Source organism: Asterias rubens, chromosome 10 (genome assembly GCF_902459465.1).
Source record: "Asterias rubens chromosome 10, eAstRub1.3, whole genome shotgun sequence".
Classification (NCBI taxonomy): Eukaryota; Metazoa; Echinodermata; class Asteroidea; order Forcipulatida; family Asteriidae; genus Asterias; species Asterias rubens.
In genome coordinates this window covers 12265994-12280387 of record NC_047071.1, presented here as the reverse complement: position 1 = coordinate 12280387, position 14394 = coordinate 12265994, and the positions used below count along the sequence as shown (strand labels likewise).

Genomic DNA, 14394 nt, shown 5'->3' with positions numbered 1-14394 from the left:
TACGTGTATCTCAACATCTGTGAACATTTGAGTTCAATCGGTCGTCGAAGTTGTGAGATAATAATGAAAGAAAAAACAACCTTGTGCCACGAAGTTGTGTGCTTTCAGATGCTTGATTTCGAGACCTGAAGTTCTAAATCTGAGGTCTCAAAATCAAGTTCCTGGAAAACTACTTCTTTCTCAAAAACTACATTACTTCAGAGGGAGCAGTTTCTCTCAATGTTGTTTACCATCAACAGCTCCCCATTGCTCGTTACCAAGTAAGGTTTTATAACCAATAGTCATTTTAAGTAGTTACCAATAGTGTCCACTGGCTTTAAGACCTGATGCTGTGTTTGTTTTTGTTAATTTGGGGGCCATACGGTTATTGTCCCAAATTTGAAAGCACTTACAGCAAGAGCATCTCTCATGTGATTGGTGTTTCAACCATATTCCATTGAGAAGGAAAAAAATGAAATTGGTGACTTTAACACCCCTTTAACCAACTTGTTACTAAAGCTACACTGGAATAATGAAGTGAACAATAAAAATGAAATTGTTTTTACATGAGTACAAATAAGAGTTTGGCGATGATTAGAGATGAATAATGAATACAAAAAAAATGCCCTACTAAGATTTTAAAAAGCTAACTGTAAACGCTGATTCTGAAAATATGAAATTTAAACATTGTTAATGTTTGACCCAATAGTGCAGTTTAACTGTTCCCAAATAAAACAAAAGCCTGGTTCATACTTAGGTATGCAAATTGCAAAAGCGGTTTTCTTGCGTCACAATTGATAAACATCATGTACAATTGTTTGCCTCACCAAAATTGCTTCGCATTAACTTATGCGTTAAGTTTAAACCGGGCTTTAAAAACATTGTATTCCCACAACTTTTCCGCTCCTAACTTCTGGCGGTTTCCAAATCACACATTTTGACAATCATGATTTAAACTGAAATCTCAATTAGTAAAGCAAAACCACCTCAATTACTTAAATAAATAAGGTTCAATATAACTGAGGTAATTCAAGGCATCGCCATTTTAAAAAGTATAGTAATGAGTTGAAAAAAATAAAAAAAAATATACTACCTACGTTAAATATTTATCAACCTTTGGTACTCGATAATATCTTACATCTTCAATTCAGGCGGCCACAGACGATGTAAATTACACACTCTTGTCAATAATGAAAGTTTATTTTGATAAAAACAAAATCTGAAGAAAAAGTGGTCGGCTTTGAATAAGTTCTTCATATTATTAGCACTCCTTGCTTATCTGCCAATTAACAAGCTTACAGTTAAGCTTGAATTTTAAGCTACTGTAAGCACCAGTTAAAAGTAAGCAGAGCCATGAAATTGGGTCTCAGTTTAGTGCTTTTATTTAATTTATATTTTGCATTTTAAATTGGGCCAAGAAAATGAAGAAACTAAATTTGGTCTTACACACTCAATTTTAACTCCTTTTTAACGAACTTTGGTATAATACAAACTAGCACTTTTATTAATACATTATAGCTACACACTTGCCCCTAGGTCTAGGTGAAATTTATAACAAATTTTTAGCGGTTTTTTTTCCTAACAATAAAACAGCTGCCAGACTTGGAATAAACACACTTTTTTTCTTGAAGCTTTAACTTTTAGAAGAGGGCCGTGAAATAATAATAATAATCGCACTGTATTTTCAAAGAGTAGAAAGAAAATCGAAAATAGACAGATACAATGCCTGTTATTGGTATCGGGGTGTACAAACTACATAAATTGTTGAAATAAATAAATGAAATGCCAGAGAAACACCAGTTGATGTTGCTGATACAAAACAACATGCATTATGCACTGTGTAATTGTCCCTCTTTCTTTGCACGTTACAGTGGTACAATCATTTCAATTTGAAAGCTCCTTCCGCACTAATAATCAAACAGGGATGAAATATGCATCAAAGTACATCGCCGCCTCTTAATTACAATGCTCTAATACAATGAACATGGCATCGTGCTTATTTATTAAACACACTTTGTCACCGTGAAGGAAAGAAGAAAAAGAAGGAAAATAAAAAAGGGTGATGGATATAATTCCTCTGATGGTGAATAAATAATGATGAAATGAAGCCAGGCTCAACTCCATACAGCGTCACGGCCTGTGGCAATCTATGCCTTAAAGGCACTGGACACGATCGGTAAACTCAAAAATAATTGTTAGCATTAAAACTTACTTGGTAACAAGCCATGGAGAGCTGTTGATAGTATAAAGCATTGTGACAAACTGTTCGCCCTGAAGTAACATAGTTTTTGAGAAAGAGGTAATTTCTCACTCAAATAATAAAAGACCTCAGCTGAAGCCTTTTATTATGCATCTGAAAGTACACAAAGTTGTGCAACAAGGGTGTTTTTCTTTCATCATTTTCGTGCAACTTTGATGACCAGTTGAGCCCAAATTTTCACAGGTTTGTTATTTTATGTACATATTTGGATACACTAAGTGAGAAAACTTGTCTTTGACTGTTACCAATCAAGTTCACTCCAGTGCCTTTAAAGGGATTAAATAGATGTTTACAGGGATTGTTAACATTTGGAACACACTGTTTGTTTCAATATTGGATTCACCAGAAAATAGTACATAAACATTGTATAATTTCCACTGTAATTTTGGGGTTGAACAAAGAAAAACACATTAAAGCACTTTAAGATTTAACCATTTCATAGCATTTCAGGCAAAAGTATGACGAGGGGAGTTTATCACCATGACCGTATTTATACTGAGCATTGAGCCATAAGCAAATCTGTAAACAATCTTACCAATGCTGTGCACACCCTTTAAGCTATACAATCATGTACATGGATTTTTTCAAAATCCCAATATTAACAGTTACAAACGTTACTTTCCACGGGAAAAAATAACATTTTCCACTTGTACTTTTAAAGCTAAACATAACAATTAACACTGTTGTAATGTTTCTGCAGGATCAAAATATTTCTAGGTCAAGGATACCCGCCCTGTGGGTTTCTAGGTGGCCAACCCCCTCCCCCACCACTCCCCCATTGTTTAAAATATTGTTTGAAAACATTGTTTTTGTGTATGCTATTTACATGAGTGGAAAATAAACCAACTTTAATTGTGGCTCTATTTTTTGTTTTGGAAATGGATGGGTTTGAAATTGGACATAGTTCTTTTGCATCGACATCATTCCGCCATTATCTTAGAGGTACATTGTTTATGAACCAATGGAAAATGCACAGGGGTACACATGGTTGGCCAAATTAAAGATGCAACCTTCTTTAAACCTCTGTGTGTGGGCTAAATTATATAATCTAGCGAGGCACTTTCTCTTCAATAGTGTTAGTAAAAATGCAAAGGTGTGTTCCACTTTTGGGGGAAATATTCAACCAATGTGTTTTTCACTTTGATAAATTGTTGAGACATTAATTGTGTAACTTGAACAGCACGGTTTAAAGTACTGTAGCACTTTAACATCTTAAATGATTTCTTATGGACATGTTGATACAGGTTCTTTGGCTACATCTACCAGACCCTTTGGTTCTTTGTATCCAGGCACACTTGAATACGGTGTGAGCTCTGACTAAACATACAAACAGTCAAAAACCTTAACTAAGAAACAAGGTAATTTGGCAGGTTCATAACAAACGTACACAGCCCATAATGTGGATGGCTATCAGACATACCTAGCCATCCCCCAAAAAGAAAACCAAAATAAATAAATACAGAGTAATAACCAGTCTGGATACTATACCCAGTACTGACTCTTTTTAAGAGTAGGTTTCTTGGTCCCACAATGGTCCATAATTTCTTGATCACAGCTGTCCCACCTGTTGCCCACTCCGTGGCCTGAACCCCCTGAGTGTACTGTTCCATTGGAATTCAGAGTCACAAATGACGAGTTTGGATCACCGTAGCGAGGCGAGGGCGGCCTGCCAAGTGCCGTAACGGTAACTTGCGGAACGAAAGCCCCTGGAATGGGTAACGGGCGATTAAGTGTCATTGGGGGCGTCCCGTTTACGGAGCCCGTACTATGATGGTCTGGGAGGTTACTCATGACCTGTATAGTAGGCATGAGCCCAGTTTGCCCAGGACCCGCCTGGGCACCGGGATAAGGGCCAACATCTGGCTCTGGGTATGGGCTCTCCCGGCCAGATACATGCTGTTTCTCCTTCCGGTGCGATCTCCAAATCAGAACAAACATGATGAGAATGACGATTATGATGATAACGATGACTGGAATGATTACGAAGATCGGGTTGAATCCTGACGGATCGAATGATTTCGCCGCGGGGGTGTTTCCGCTTGGTGTGATCGGGGTCGTGACCTCGCCCCGTGTATCCTCAACTGGCTTTATGCCAAAACGTATTGTATTAAGTTTTCTTGTGGTGGTCTGTATGGCCATTGTTGTCGGAATTGCAGGTGTTGTCAGTGGCACCATCTGAGGCTCAATTCGTACAGAAAATGTAACAGTCGCTGGTTGAACCTCTTTTCCGCTCAGGACAAAAACAAAACTGTCGTTTAAGTTCTCCTCAGCGTCCAGATGCAAGTAGTCTGCCACAAACAACACACGAGAGTTGGATATGTCCGAATACAAGAACTTGGTTATGGCAAGATTGGTTGTCGAGTTCAGGACGAGTCCTCGCTGCGGTGATGTGATTATTTCAACGTCAAGATCATTGCCGACTTTTTGTGCCAGTTCCGCAGCGTTCAAATACTCTGGCGTCAATGGTAAGGTATCACCAGTTGTTATGTTCATCACTCGAACGACTACGGCCGGTTCCACATAGACTGTAACATTGAGACTCCCAACCGCATTGTATTCGTCATAAGCAAGGAACGTTATTCGATCCGAGTCAGAGGAGAAATCAGTTTGGGAATATTGCACACGTGCCTCATTGAGCTCTACCTGGGAGAAGGACTCCCGGGCAAGCCCATCGACAAGGATGACGCCAAACTCTGGCGGAATGGTAACATTGAACTTGACCTTATCTAGATTATTATTACTGGTCACATTGAAGGTATTCGCTGCGATTACTCCCAGAGAGTCTCCTTGAATGACAGAAATGTTTCCAGCGACCATCACGTATAGTACCGCTGGTTGCACTATGATGCTGAATTGTTTAAACTTTTTACTGGCTCCGTCAGTCACCATAAAGGCAAAACCTCCAGATAAGCTTCCCCCGTCGTGCAGAAAAGTCACCTCTCCATCATTGATCTGTTCCTGGGTGAAGAAGTCCACCTCGATGCTTGGATCCTCTGTCAGAACGAGTTTCCCGTTGGCTGGACTACTAATGAGCTCGTAGCTGAGTTCCTCTGGAGGATTGTCGGCATCAACGGTATTCAAATCACTCATCGAGAGAGTCTTTCGAGCACCCTGAGTGATGGTCATACTCAGCCCACGAGTGACAACTCGGAACGGCTGATCGTTTATGGGATCAATGGTGATGACGAACTGACCGCTGTACGTTACGACCTGTTCAGCGAAACCAGGAGCAGCGGCCATGATGGTAAAGTTGAAGGAGTCCTCCCTTTCATCAGAGTGATCATGTATGTACTGTATCCCATCCCCGCTGAGGTCAGCTTGCAGGAATGTAGAAAACACAGTTAGGTCTTGATTGGATTTTTTCAGTACCCCGTGGCTCGGCAGACTGAGGATGTTGTACTCAAAGATGGACTCCGCAGCTCCTAAATCTTCGGCTAATAGAGCAATGTTCAGCTGATCACCAGTGATGGAAACAGTGCCACCTTCTATGACCTCAATACCGAGATTTAAAACCGATGATCGCTCAGTTGTGTGTACCATTGAAGTCGGATTTTCCGTGGTCACCATTTGAGTGGTTGAAATAACTTCTTTCTTACCAATAGTTATTTCAAAGGTCTCATCGGTAAGGTTCTGAGAGCGAGACAAGTGAACGTTGAATGAAAATCGGTCCGCAGTGACAGGGATATCCAAGATCTGCTTGTAGGCGACTACATTCCGATCAATCTGATCCTGGGTGAATGTGGAGATCTGTGCAAAACTGAAAAAGTCTTCGTCGATTTCGTCTCTGTCAATGATCTCAACAATTATACCATGTTCTGGACTCTCAGTGAGCCAGTAGGTGATTGGACGGCTCATGTTTGTTACCGGATCCTCATTGGTCACGACCTTCAAGTGGTCGGCTGTGATTGGCTCAATAGAATTAGGCTCCACATATAACATCTCGTTAGTTTCCAGGGTGATTACGAGAGGCTTGGCAGTGATGCTGAAAATCTGTTGGATGGTTGAGTGCACGCCATCATTGACAGTAAAGCGGAAGCCGCCGGTATTGGAACCTGGAAGATTCAAAACAAGTTAACACATTTTAAGTAAGAATGACGACAATTACATGTAGATAGTAGACAAATAGTATGGTTTGAGTGCTCCCAGAGGTAGTGGAAGTTGACAAACTAGTCTCCAAGATGAAGAGTTCCCGAAGAGCTCCCGAGGCAAAGATGAGGGAACTAATTTGTCCCTTTCCAATACCGAGGTTTAACAGTTGATATAAAGCTTTGCCTCTGGAACTAGTTTGTCAACTTCCACTACTGAGGGAGCTTATATCGACTTTTCACCCGAAATAAACCATGATAAATTTGTTTAACTATACCCCATAGATATTTAGTTACCGCTACAATATTAGGAACAAAGGAAAATGACGTCTGTGAAATGCAATGATTCCAGGGTATTTTTTTCTTTTTCATGAACGCACATGCGTACAGTTTCCAGTCGTAAAGCGTATGACAAGTAGAGGGATGCTCGGGCAGCCTACTTGTCATCGTATTTATCATGTGCGTGGAATACTAGCGTGTGCGCTTAGTAAACAGCAAAGATAGCATCTGGCAAGTGACGTTGAATGGACCAGTGAAAATTTGACTCTCTGTCAAGAATATGTATGAGGTGCAGCAATATAAATTAATTGGAAGAAATGAAGAAAACAGTCTTCAAGTATTGCAGAATACCTTCAGAACAAACTGTCTGCTCAGAACTATAAGGTCATAAGTGCAATCTGTATGGATCTCGCAAAACTGCTTTAGCATACTTTGGAGCTCCTGGTAAATTAGGGTTTATTGATCAAGAGTGAGTGGTTTTCAAAGTATTGTTTAGCAAAAAGAAACGATCGTTTTCCCAGTAAAACATGCAAATCAAATAAATCAAATTATACAAATTTTTCATGTAAGGACCTTTTGATCATGACGTATGTAAAAACGCCAGCTAGGACCTTATAGTTCTGAGCAAACGGAACAATTATTCTACACAAATTATTTACAACCCAAAAAATTGAACACCAACCTGAATGCACAAAGATGACTTTGCCTTCACTCAAATCAGCTTGAGAGAAACTGAGTATGGGTCGACCACGATCAGGCAGTTTAGCCACGTATCCATTGGTCGGGGTCGTCAGCACAAACATCAGATTCTGGTCATCAGTGTCCAAGTCCATGGCGCTGAGGATTGAAGTGGTCACTGTAGAATCCGTACCGATGAATGTGGTAAGGCCATCGTTGGCGGTCACTTCTGGTATTTGGTCGTTGACCGGTGTGACTGTTACATTGATTGTGTAAAGTAGACTAGTCTTCCCAGTCTCTGAAGAGTTAGCGATGATTGTGAACGAGTCGGATAACGTGTCGCTTCCATCGTGCACAAAGTAGATGAACTCATTCGTGAGATCTTGTGTGTTGAAGCTAGTGAGACGCTCTCCTGTGTTCCGCATGGTTTCCAGAAAACTGTGAGTGGGCTGCTGCTTAATGAAAAAATCGAAGGACTGATCTTGGTAGTAGGAGTGAGCAATCTGGATCATTTCATCGGTGATAAGTTTGGAGCCGCCTTCAGGAAGTAAAATATCTTCAACTCTGAGGGGGACGATAGTCGGTGCGATCTCAACGCTGAAGGTGAGATTGGTGACTTTGACAAAACCATTGTCGACCTCGAAGGAGAACCTGTCACTCCCGCTTCCTGATTTAGTCTGGATGTACTGCAGTCTGTTGCGATTTACGTCAAGTTGGGTGAAACTCTCAATCCCCTCAGCAGCTTGTCTACGTCTCCGTTTGCCAAGCAAAGACTCCTCTGCCAGTTGAAGAATGCCGTATTTCGGGGGAACGGTCACAGTGAAAACAATCTCAACAGGTAAGTGGTTAGGGTGAGTGACTCGAAGGTGGTAGCGATCTATGGTGACAGCCTTCCCTTGCTCTACCACCAGGGGTTTAAACTGGTTCAATACGGGCGGCTTCTGATGGTTCTCCAAATAGATCCGAATATTGAAAAAGCCTTTCTTTGTCATTTCCTTGGCACGGATGGTGAAATTGAAGCCGTCTAACATAGCAGTGCTGTTGTCGTGTTCGTAGATAATTCTACCAGCTTCCAGGCTCTCCTGGTTGAACATCATCACCGGGTTGCCTCTGAGAAGCAGCCTCCCGTGTGCCGGCAGGGAACTTATCACAAACTCAATTCTTTTATCTTTAATCCCAAGGTTTGTTTCTGCACTCAGATTGTATGAGGTCAGGACGACCGAAGCACCCCGGGAGAGCGTCAATCCTGTGTTGTTCTGAAGTCCAACAAAAGGATCCGATGCCTCAATATCCATGAAGACGGAAATGTAACGACTGAGGTCATTGTCGAAAACAAAGAATAGCATCCGTCCGATTGTCTCCGCTCCGTTTTGCTTAAACACAATCATGCCATCTTTGAGTTGCCTCTGGGTGAATCGATAAACACTGGATTCATTCTGAGCATAAACCAGATCTCCGACACGGGAGTTTTGCCTCCTATACTCAATATTGTCGTCATCAAAGTCAGTGTCTCCATCCGAAGAGAGCAAGTTCTGATCGGTCAGTGGAGTTTTCCCGTTTTTAACAACTTTGAAGAGACGGTTCACGATGACCTCAGGTTCATGATCATTCACTAACAAGATCTCGATGGAGACATCACCTTCATGGTAAAGGGTCCTTCTTGTTCCTGACAGGTCAATGTAGGTTGCCGTTGTTGTAAACGTAAAGCTGTCTCTCTCCGTTTCTGAGCCATCATGTCGGTAGAACAGCAAGCCATTCATCAGGTCGTAGTTCAGGAAGTTCATCACCTCATTCGAGTTGACCTCCAAGGTGCTTGGTTCTACTAGCAGCAGCTCTCCGTGAGATGGAGCCTGGGTGATGGTGTACATAAAGTCAGTGACGTTGCCGGCCGTAACTGAGAACTCGTCTAATGCAATGGTATGTCTTGCCCCTTCCTGAACTACAAATCCAGTATTTGTAATAATCATGCTTCGGATGTCTGGTATGTAAGCAATAGTGAATGACATTACAGAACTCTGCACATTCTCCACCGATGCTCTAAACAGGAACGTATCGTTTAGGGCATCAGTTTCCTCAGGGTTCAGTGTGTAACCTATGACCCCAGCGATGATGTCATCCTGTGTGAAGAAGCCTCCATCTTGTATCGGGCCTTCTGGCTGCTTGATGAGTTGACCTTTGCTCGGGGGTCGAACCAGGGTAAAAGTCACCGGGGATGAGGTTAGAGGAAGCAGAACACTAGCTGAAAGGTTGTGCGGTGTGATAACACCCTGCCTTACGATATCAAGAATCAATCCAGTGTTGTTGACCACATTGACTGAAGTGACTATAATCCTCACTGGTACTGTGACGTCAAGGCTGGTGTCCTCACTGGAGGCTATCAGACTTATCCTGTCATTCCACATGGACCTCTGCACATTGGACACAGTGGCTGTGTAGCGAATGATACCTTCCTCAATCTCGCCCTGGGTGAATCGGAAAACATCCGACCACCAGTTCTGCAACTCGTACCGTTGTAGTTTACCGTACCGCAAGGCATCCGTCACGCGGTAGGTGACTACATACTGGTCTTCGGGATCGTTCGTGGCTACGTGGAGTACCTCAGGCCTGATCACAGCGGAGGATCCAGGGTTCAGTTTTAGCTCAGTGTTATTCCTGATGGAGAGTTCGAGGGGTACGGCATCGATTCTAAAGGAGTACAACGGGCTCTTCTCTTGGCCGTCAGATATACGGATAACAATGCGGGATTTGGTGTTCACGCCTGTGTGCACATAGGATACAAACTCCTGGTTGATGTCCTCCTGGGTGAACGATACAATGCTTTTCCCTGGATTGTTGGTGTCTTCAAAGAAACCAACATTTTCCTGTTGGTTGATGATGGTGAAGACGAGATCGCTAGGACTGTTATCAGGGTCAATGGCCTCAAGAAATGAACTGTGTATAGGTTGGATTGCGCCTTGAATCATGCGAAGTGTGGCATCATCAGCAAGGGCAATATGTGGGACGTCATTGACCGGTGTTATGTCGATCCCCAAGGTGAAATTGACCCCACCCTGCAACACCTCAGGGATTGCAATGTTCTTTCTGAGGACTTCAACTTTCATGGTCACTGTGTCGTGGAAGTTCTCCGAGCCATCGTGTATATAGAAGATCTTACCTCCGCTTAAATCGAGCAGCGTGAAAACACTCGAATCGTCATCCCGTCTGAGGACGCTGTTTTCAATTTGTCCATGTTGAGGGCGCTTTGAGATGTGAAAGAGCAGCTGTGACTCGCGTATCCCTCGAGAGCGTAGCTTCAGGTTCAGGTGAATATTGGTTGTCGTCACAACGCTACGACCTCCTTCCTCCAAAGTGACAGGCACCAGGGAAAAAATATCATCAGGCGATTTACTACTGGTAATGATGGGCTCAGTCTGGATTGGCAAAATGGTTTCTATCATGGGGATATCAGTGGTGTATTTCTCTGCTTCCGTGATGCGAATAATATCTAAGCATTCCTCGGTGACACACTCACAAGTGAAGCTGTCCAGTCCGGTGTTTGAGCAAGACTCCTTCCATGAACATGGACTACCAGTGCATGGAAATTGGTACAGGCAGCCGATCTCGATGCCATGAGTGACGCGAGAATCACCGAGTGTATACTGCTCACCGTTGACTTCCACATCTCTCAGACAACCCTGGAATGAGCCGCCGCTGCTGGCATGAGTGACTGACTTAAGGTCACTCCGGAAGGCCTGAGATCGTGCTTTATGGACAACACCGCCGACATGGAGCATGCCAGTAAGGTCTAGAGTCTCAGTAGTATCCTGCAGTCTTTTATTCTCAGGCTCGTAGTCGATGCTGATTCTTAGCTTGTTAGGAGAAATTTCTATCTTCACCCAATGCCAGTTGCCATCGTTAACAACAACATCGGATGTGAAGTCCACCGTACGGCGCCCCCGCTTCATCAACACGCGTATTTTGCCGTCAGTGACTTCTGACGCTATGAATTCATCTTTGCTGCCACTGCTGAACATCAGGAGCCCTAAAGGCGAGGTGGTCTTCATCCAACAAGCAAAGGATCCATGTGTGCTCATCTGCCACCTGGGGTACATCACAAACGCTGTCTCTTTGATGAAACTGATCGGAGAATCGGGCGCCGCTTCAAACTCCTCGCTGCAATCCCACGTGATGTCATTCACTGTGCTTCTTCCATCGGCCGCAGTGGCATTAAAGACCAAGATGTTGTTGTATGTGACGTTCTCAATGCAACCTCGGAAGAAGCGATCCACGGAGGATAAATGGGGTATCTTCTTGCCGCCTGTTCCACCGATATAAATACCTTCCTGTATATTCAGTGTATTTGCTCCCCCAATAGTTCTCTCCTCTTGGTGGAGCAATCCATCGACATAAAGCTCCGCCCAACCTTCAGCTATCTCAAGCCTGACGCTGTGCCACTTCAGGTCATTCAACTTCTCTTTGGAGAGTGACTGCATCTGTAGCTCACCGCCGCCTAGCTCTAGCCTGGCTTCGATGAACCCTGACTTGAGCTGGATAATGCAGTAGTCCGTGTCCCCAAAGGCCAAGAAGAGGAGCCCCTTGGATCGGCTCGTTCTGAGGATGAGTTGGATGCTGGTTTCTGAGGAGGCCTGGGAGAGTGGTAAGTAGACATGACTTGTACCGTAGAAGGAGACTGTAAACAAACAAACCAAAAGATACAAGAATAAATTCATGCTTGCAATGACAAGCTCACAATACACCCACACAGATCGTGTTTTGTGAACTCATTTTGCCTTTTACTTGGCAGAAATTGATTTTCACCTCAAGCAACATGCCATTACACATTTTAAGACTAATGTGCATTATATACGTAAAAGTACATGAACTTCAAATACCTTTTTAATTCCTTTTCAACAAAAAGGACATAGACAGATTAAAAGTGCAAGAAGTACATGAAGTGTACAAATCTTCAGGGTGATCAGCATTATACACTGTTTTGCATTGTGTACTTGCTGATTCCTAAAGGCCTTGTCACGCAAGACAACTGTTACAGGCAACATTGAGGCATTCAACTATACAGTACACTCAGGCAAATGGAACACTTCTCCATCACGCTATCACTTAGAGTTTCATGTGAGAATTAAACAGCAAATTGTCTCTCTTCTTTGCAACTGCATGGAACAGGTTGACTATAAATTGCTGCATGTGATACAGACTTCAGTGTTGTATAAACACAACTGTATACTTATGAGCAGTAAGATCAAATTTAAGGCTATGCATGGCGGAAAATACTACATTACAAGTCAGGTTTGCGATGACACCATGTAGAATCTCTTTTGTGAGTAGGCTTGGCTCTGAGAAGAGCCGCTTTGTTTTGCTCTTTGAGCAGTAAGTTGACAAACCAACAATTATTACAGCTGGTCGGTGATGACAGAATAGTGAAAGTTGTTTGCATACATCTAACATCTAAGTGCGCTGAATTATGCAAACTGTATCCTTATGTCAGATTGCTACTTCATAAATTTGTTTGACACGTAGAATTTTGTAAAATAAATTGGCAAGTGTCAGGTGGTGTTTGTATGGACTTAAGACATACACAGAGTGCATTCCTCATTCTGATTTATTCCCAGCATAAGGGACTTGATAGATATTTCCTGATATTCGCCATATTTATGGGCAACTTGAGCTTTGGCTTTGAGCTGCGTAAAGCATTTCAATTTTGTCCACACAGGCATGTGGTTCACTGACCAATCATGCAAGGAATTTAATAAAACTCCTAAATTCTGCACGCCGTATTTATGCGAACGCATAGGTGTGTGCAACAAAATGAAATCAAGGCCAATGTGACGTAAAGTGTGAGTTATCGTGAGAGTAATTCTACCAATTTATATACAAACAAGTATAAAAACAAGTCCTGCCTTGTTTTTGTTTTATTTTTATTCAAAAGAGCCATTTTATTGTTGGTGAATTTCTGCTGAGGCAAAAATACATACAGCCCTCTATAGTCCCCCCCCCCCAGCCCAAAGCACTTCTTCAAATTCAATTTTCTTGTAATGGCCTCCTACTTGTATGTAAAAAATTTCTAAACACAACAGTGTTAAATTTATTCCAAATTTGATAAAAAGTCTTTCTCTCAAAGCAAACAGTTTAACATCCCTTTAAACGCCTTTTGTTCCCTCAATTCAAAGGATCTTTTCAAGGCTCGGCCCACACTCTGATCATTTTCTCACATCGTAATGAATGCATTTATATCGCCATGGTAATAGCAAGGACTTTAAATGGCACTAGAAAAAAACCATAATACCTCTCACATAAAGAACAAGTACACTATGTAACCTGGATTATCATTGGCCATAAAATTTGTCATAGAGGAAGCTTATTTTTGTACAGTATAAAGTTTAAAGCAGAGTTGAAGCTTCATGTAACATAGGACTTTTGAGGGCAATTTTCTTTTCAGTGTGATCTAACAATTAAACTGTGAAAATTCCACTTCTCCCCTTGGAGGCGTGGTTAACATGAGGTTTAAAGGGAAGTTATACGTTTGGTAATCAATCTTAAAATTGATGGCAATAAAATAAATTGGTTAGAAGCATTGGTAAGAAAATTAGTTACAGCAGGTTTAGATAGTATGAAAGCATTCTGAAAACATTTCACTTCAAAGTTGTGTGGTTATGTTTTTTGTATTTTTGTGGCTTCTTTGTTTTATGGTGTTCATGCACCTTTTTTGCCTGTAATTTGTTTGGTTAATGCTAGTTTGCTTATATTATTTTCCTGCAAGGCGATATCTCATAAAACCCGACCACCTTTTGAAATGAAATTTCACATTTAAGTTTTATTGCATACATCTACATTAACATTTGCCTTTAATGACACAGACACTTTACTAGCGGGACTTAATTTATACACTGCTGACACCTGTAAAATCTTGTGTAAATACAATCAGTATCGCCTTTGACACAACTGCAATTTCTTGTAGACTTTTGTTGTAAGTGTTTACTTTAATATGATTTATTCAACTCATGGGCAGCTGCAAGATGTTCAGCTTACATTGATTAATATTTGCTCTAAAGGAATAGAATTGGCAAATGTTATGAGGCAGATGGCGTGATGGATAAAAGATATCATTTGCGAATTATC

General features: G+C 41.9%; 1 protein-coding gene across 1 annotated transcript in view; it reads right to left on the bottom strand.

Annotated features, from left to right (window-relative positions):
- Positions 1-2403: 2403 nt before the first annotated feature.
- Positions 2404-14394, bottom strand: part of LOC117295675 (chondroitin sulfate proteoglycan 4-like) — a 68067-nt gene continuing 56076 nt past the window's right edge. Inside the window, exons 2-3 of the mRNA XM_033778386.1 lie at positions 7286-11950; positions 2404-6291 (exon numbers count right to left, since the gene is read on the bottom strand). Coding sequence (XP_033634277.1) covers positions 3722-6291; positions 7286-11950 — 7235 coding nt within the window. The 3' untranslated portion in view covers positions 2404-3721. The remainder of the gene's footprint in view (positions 6292-7285; positions 11951-14394) is intronic.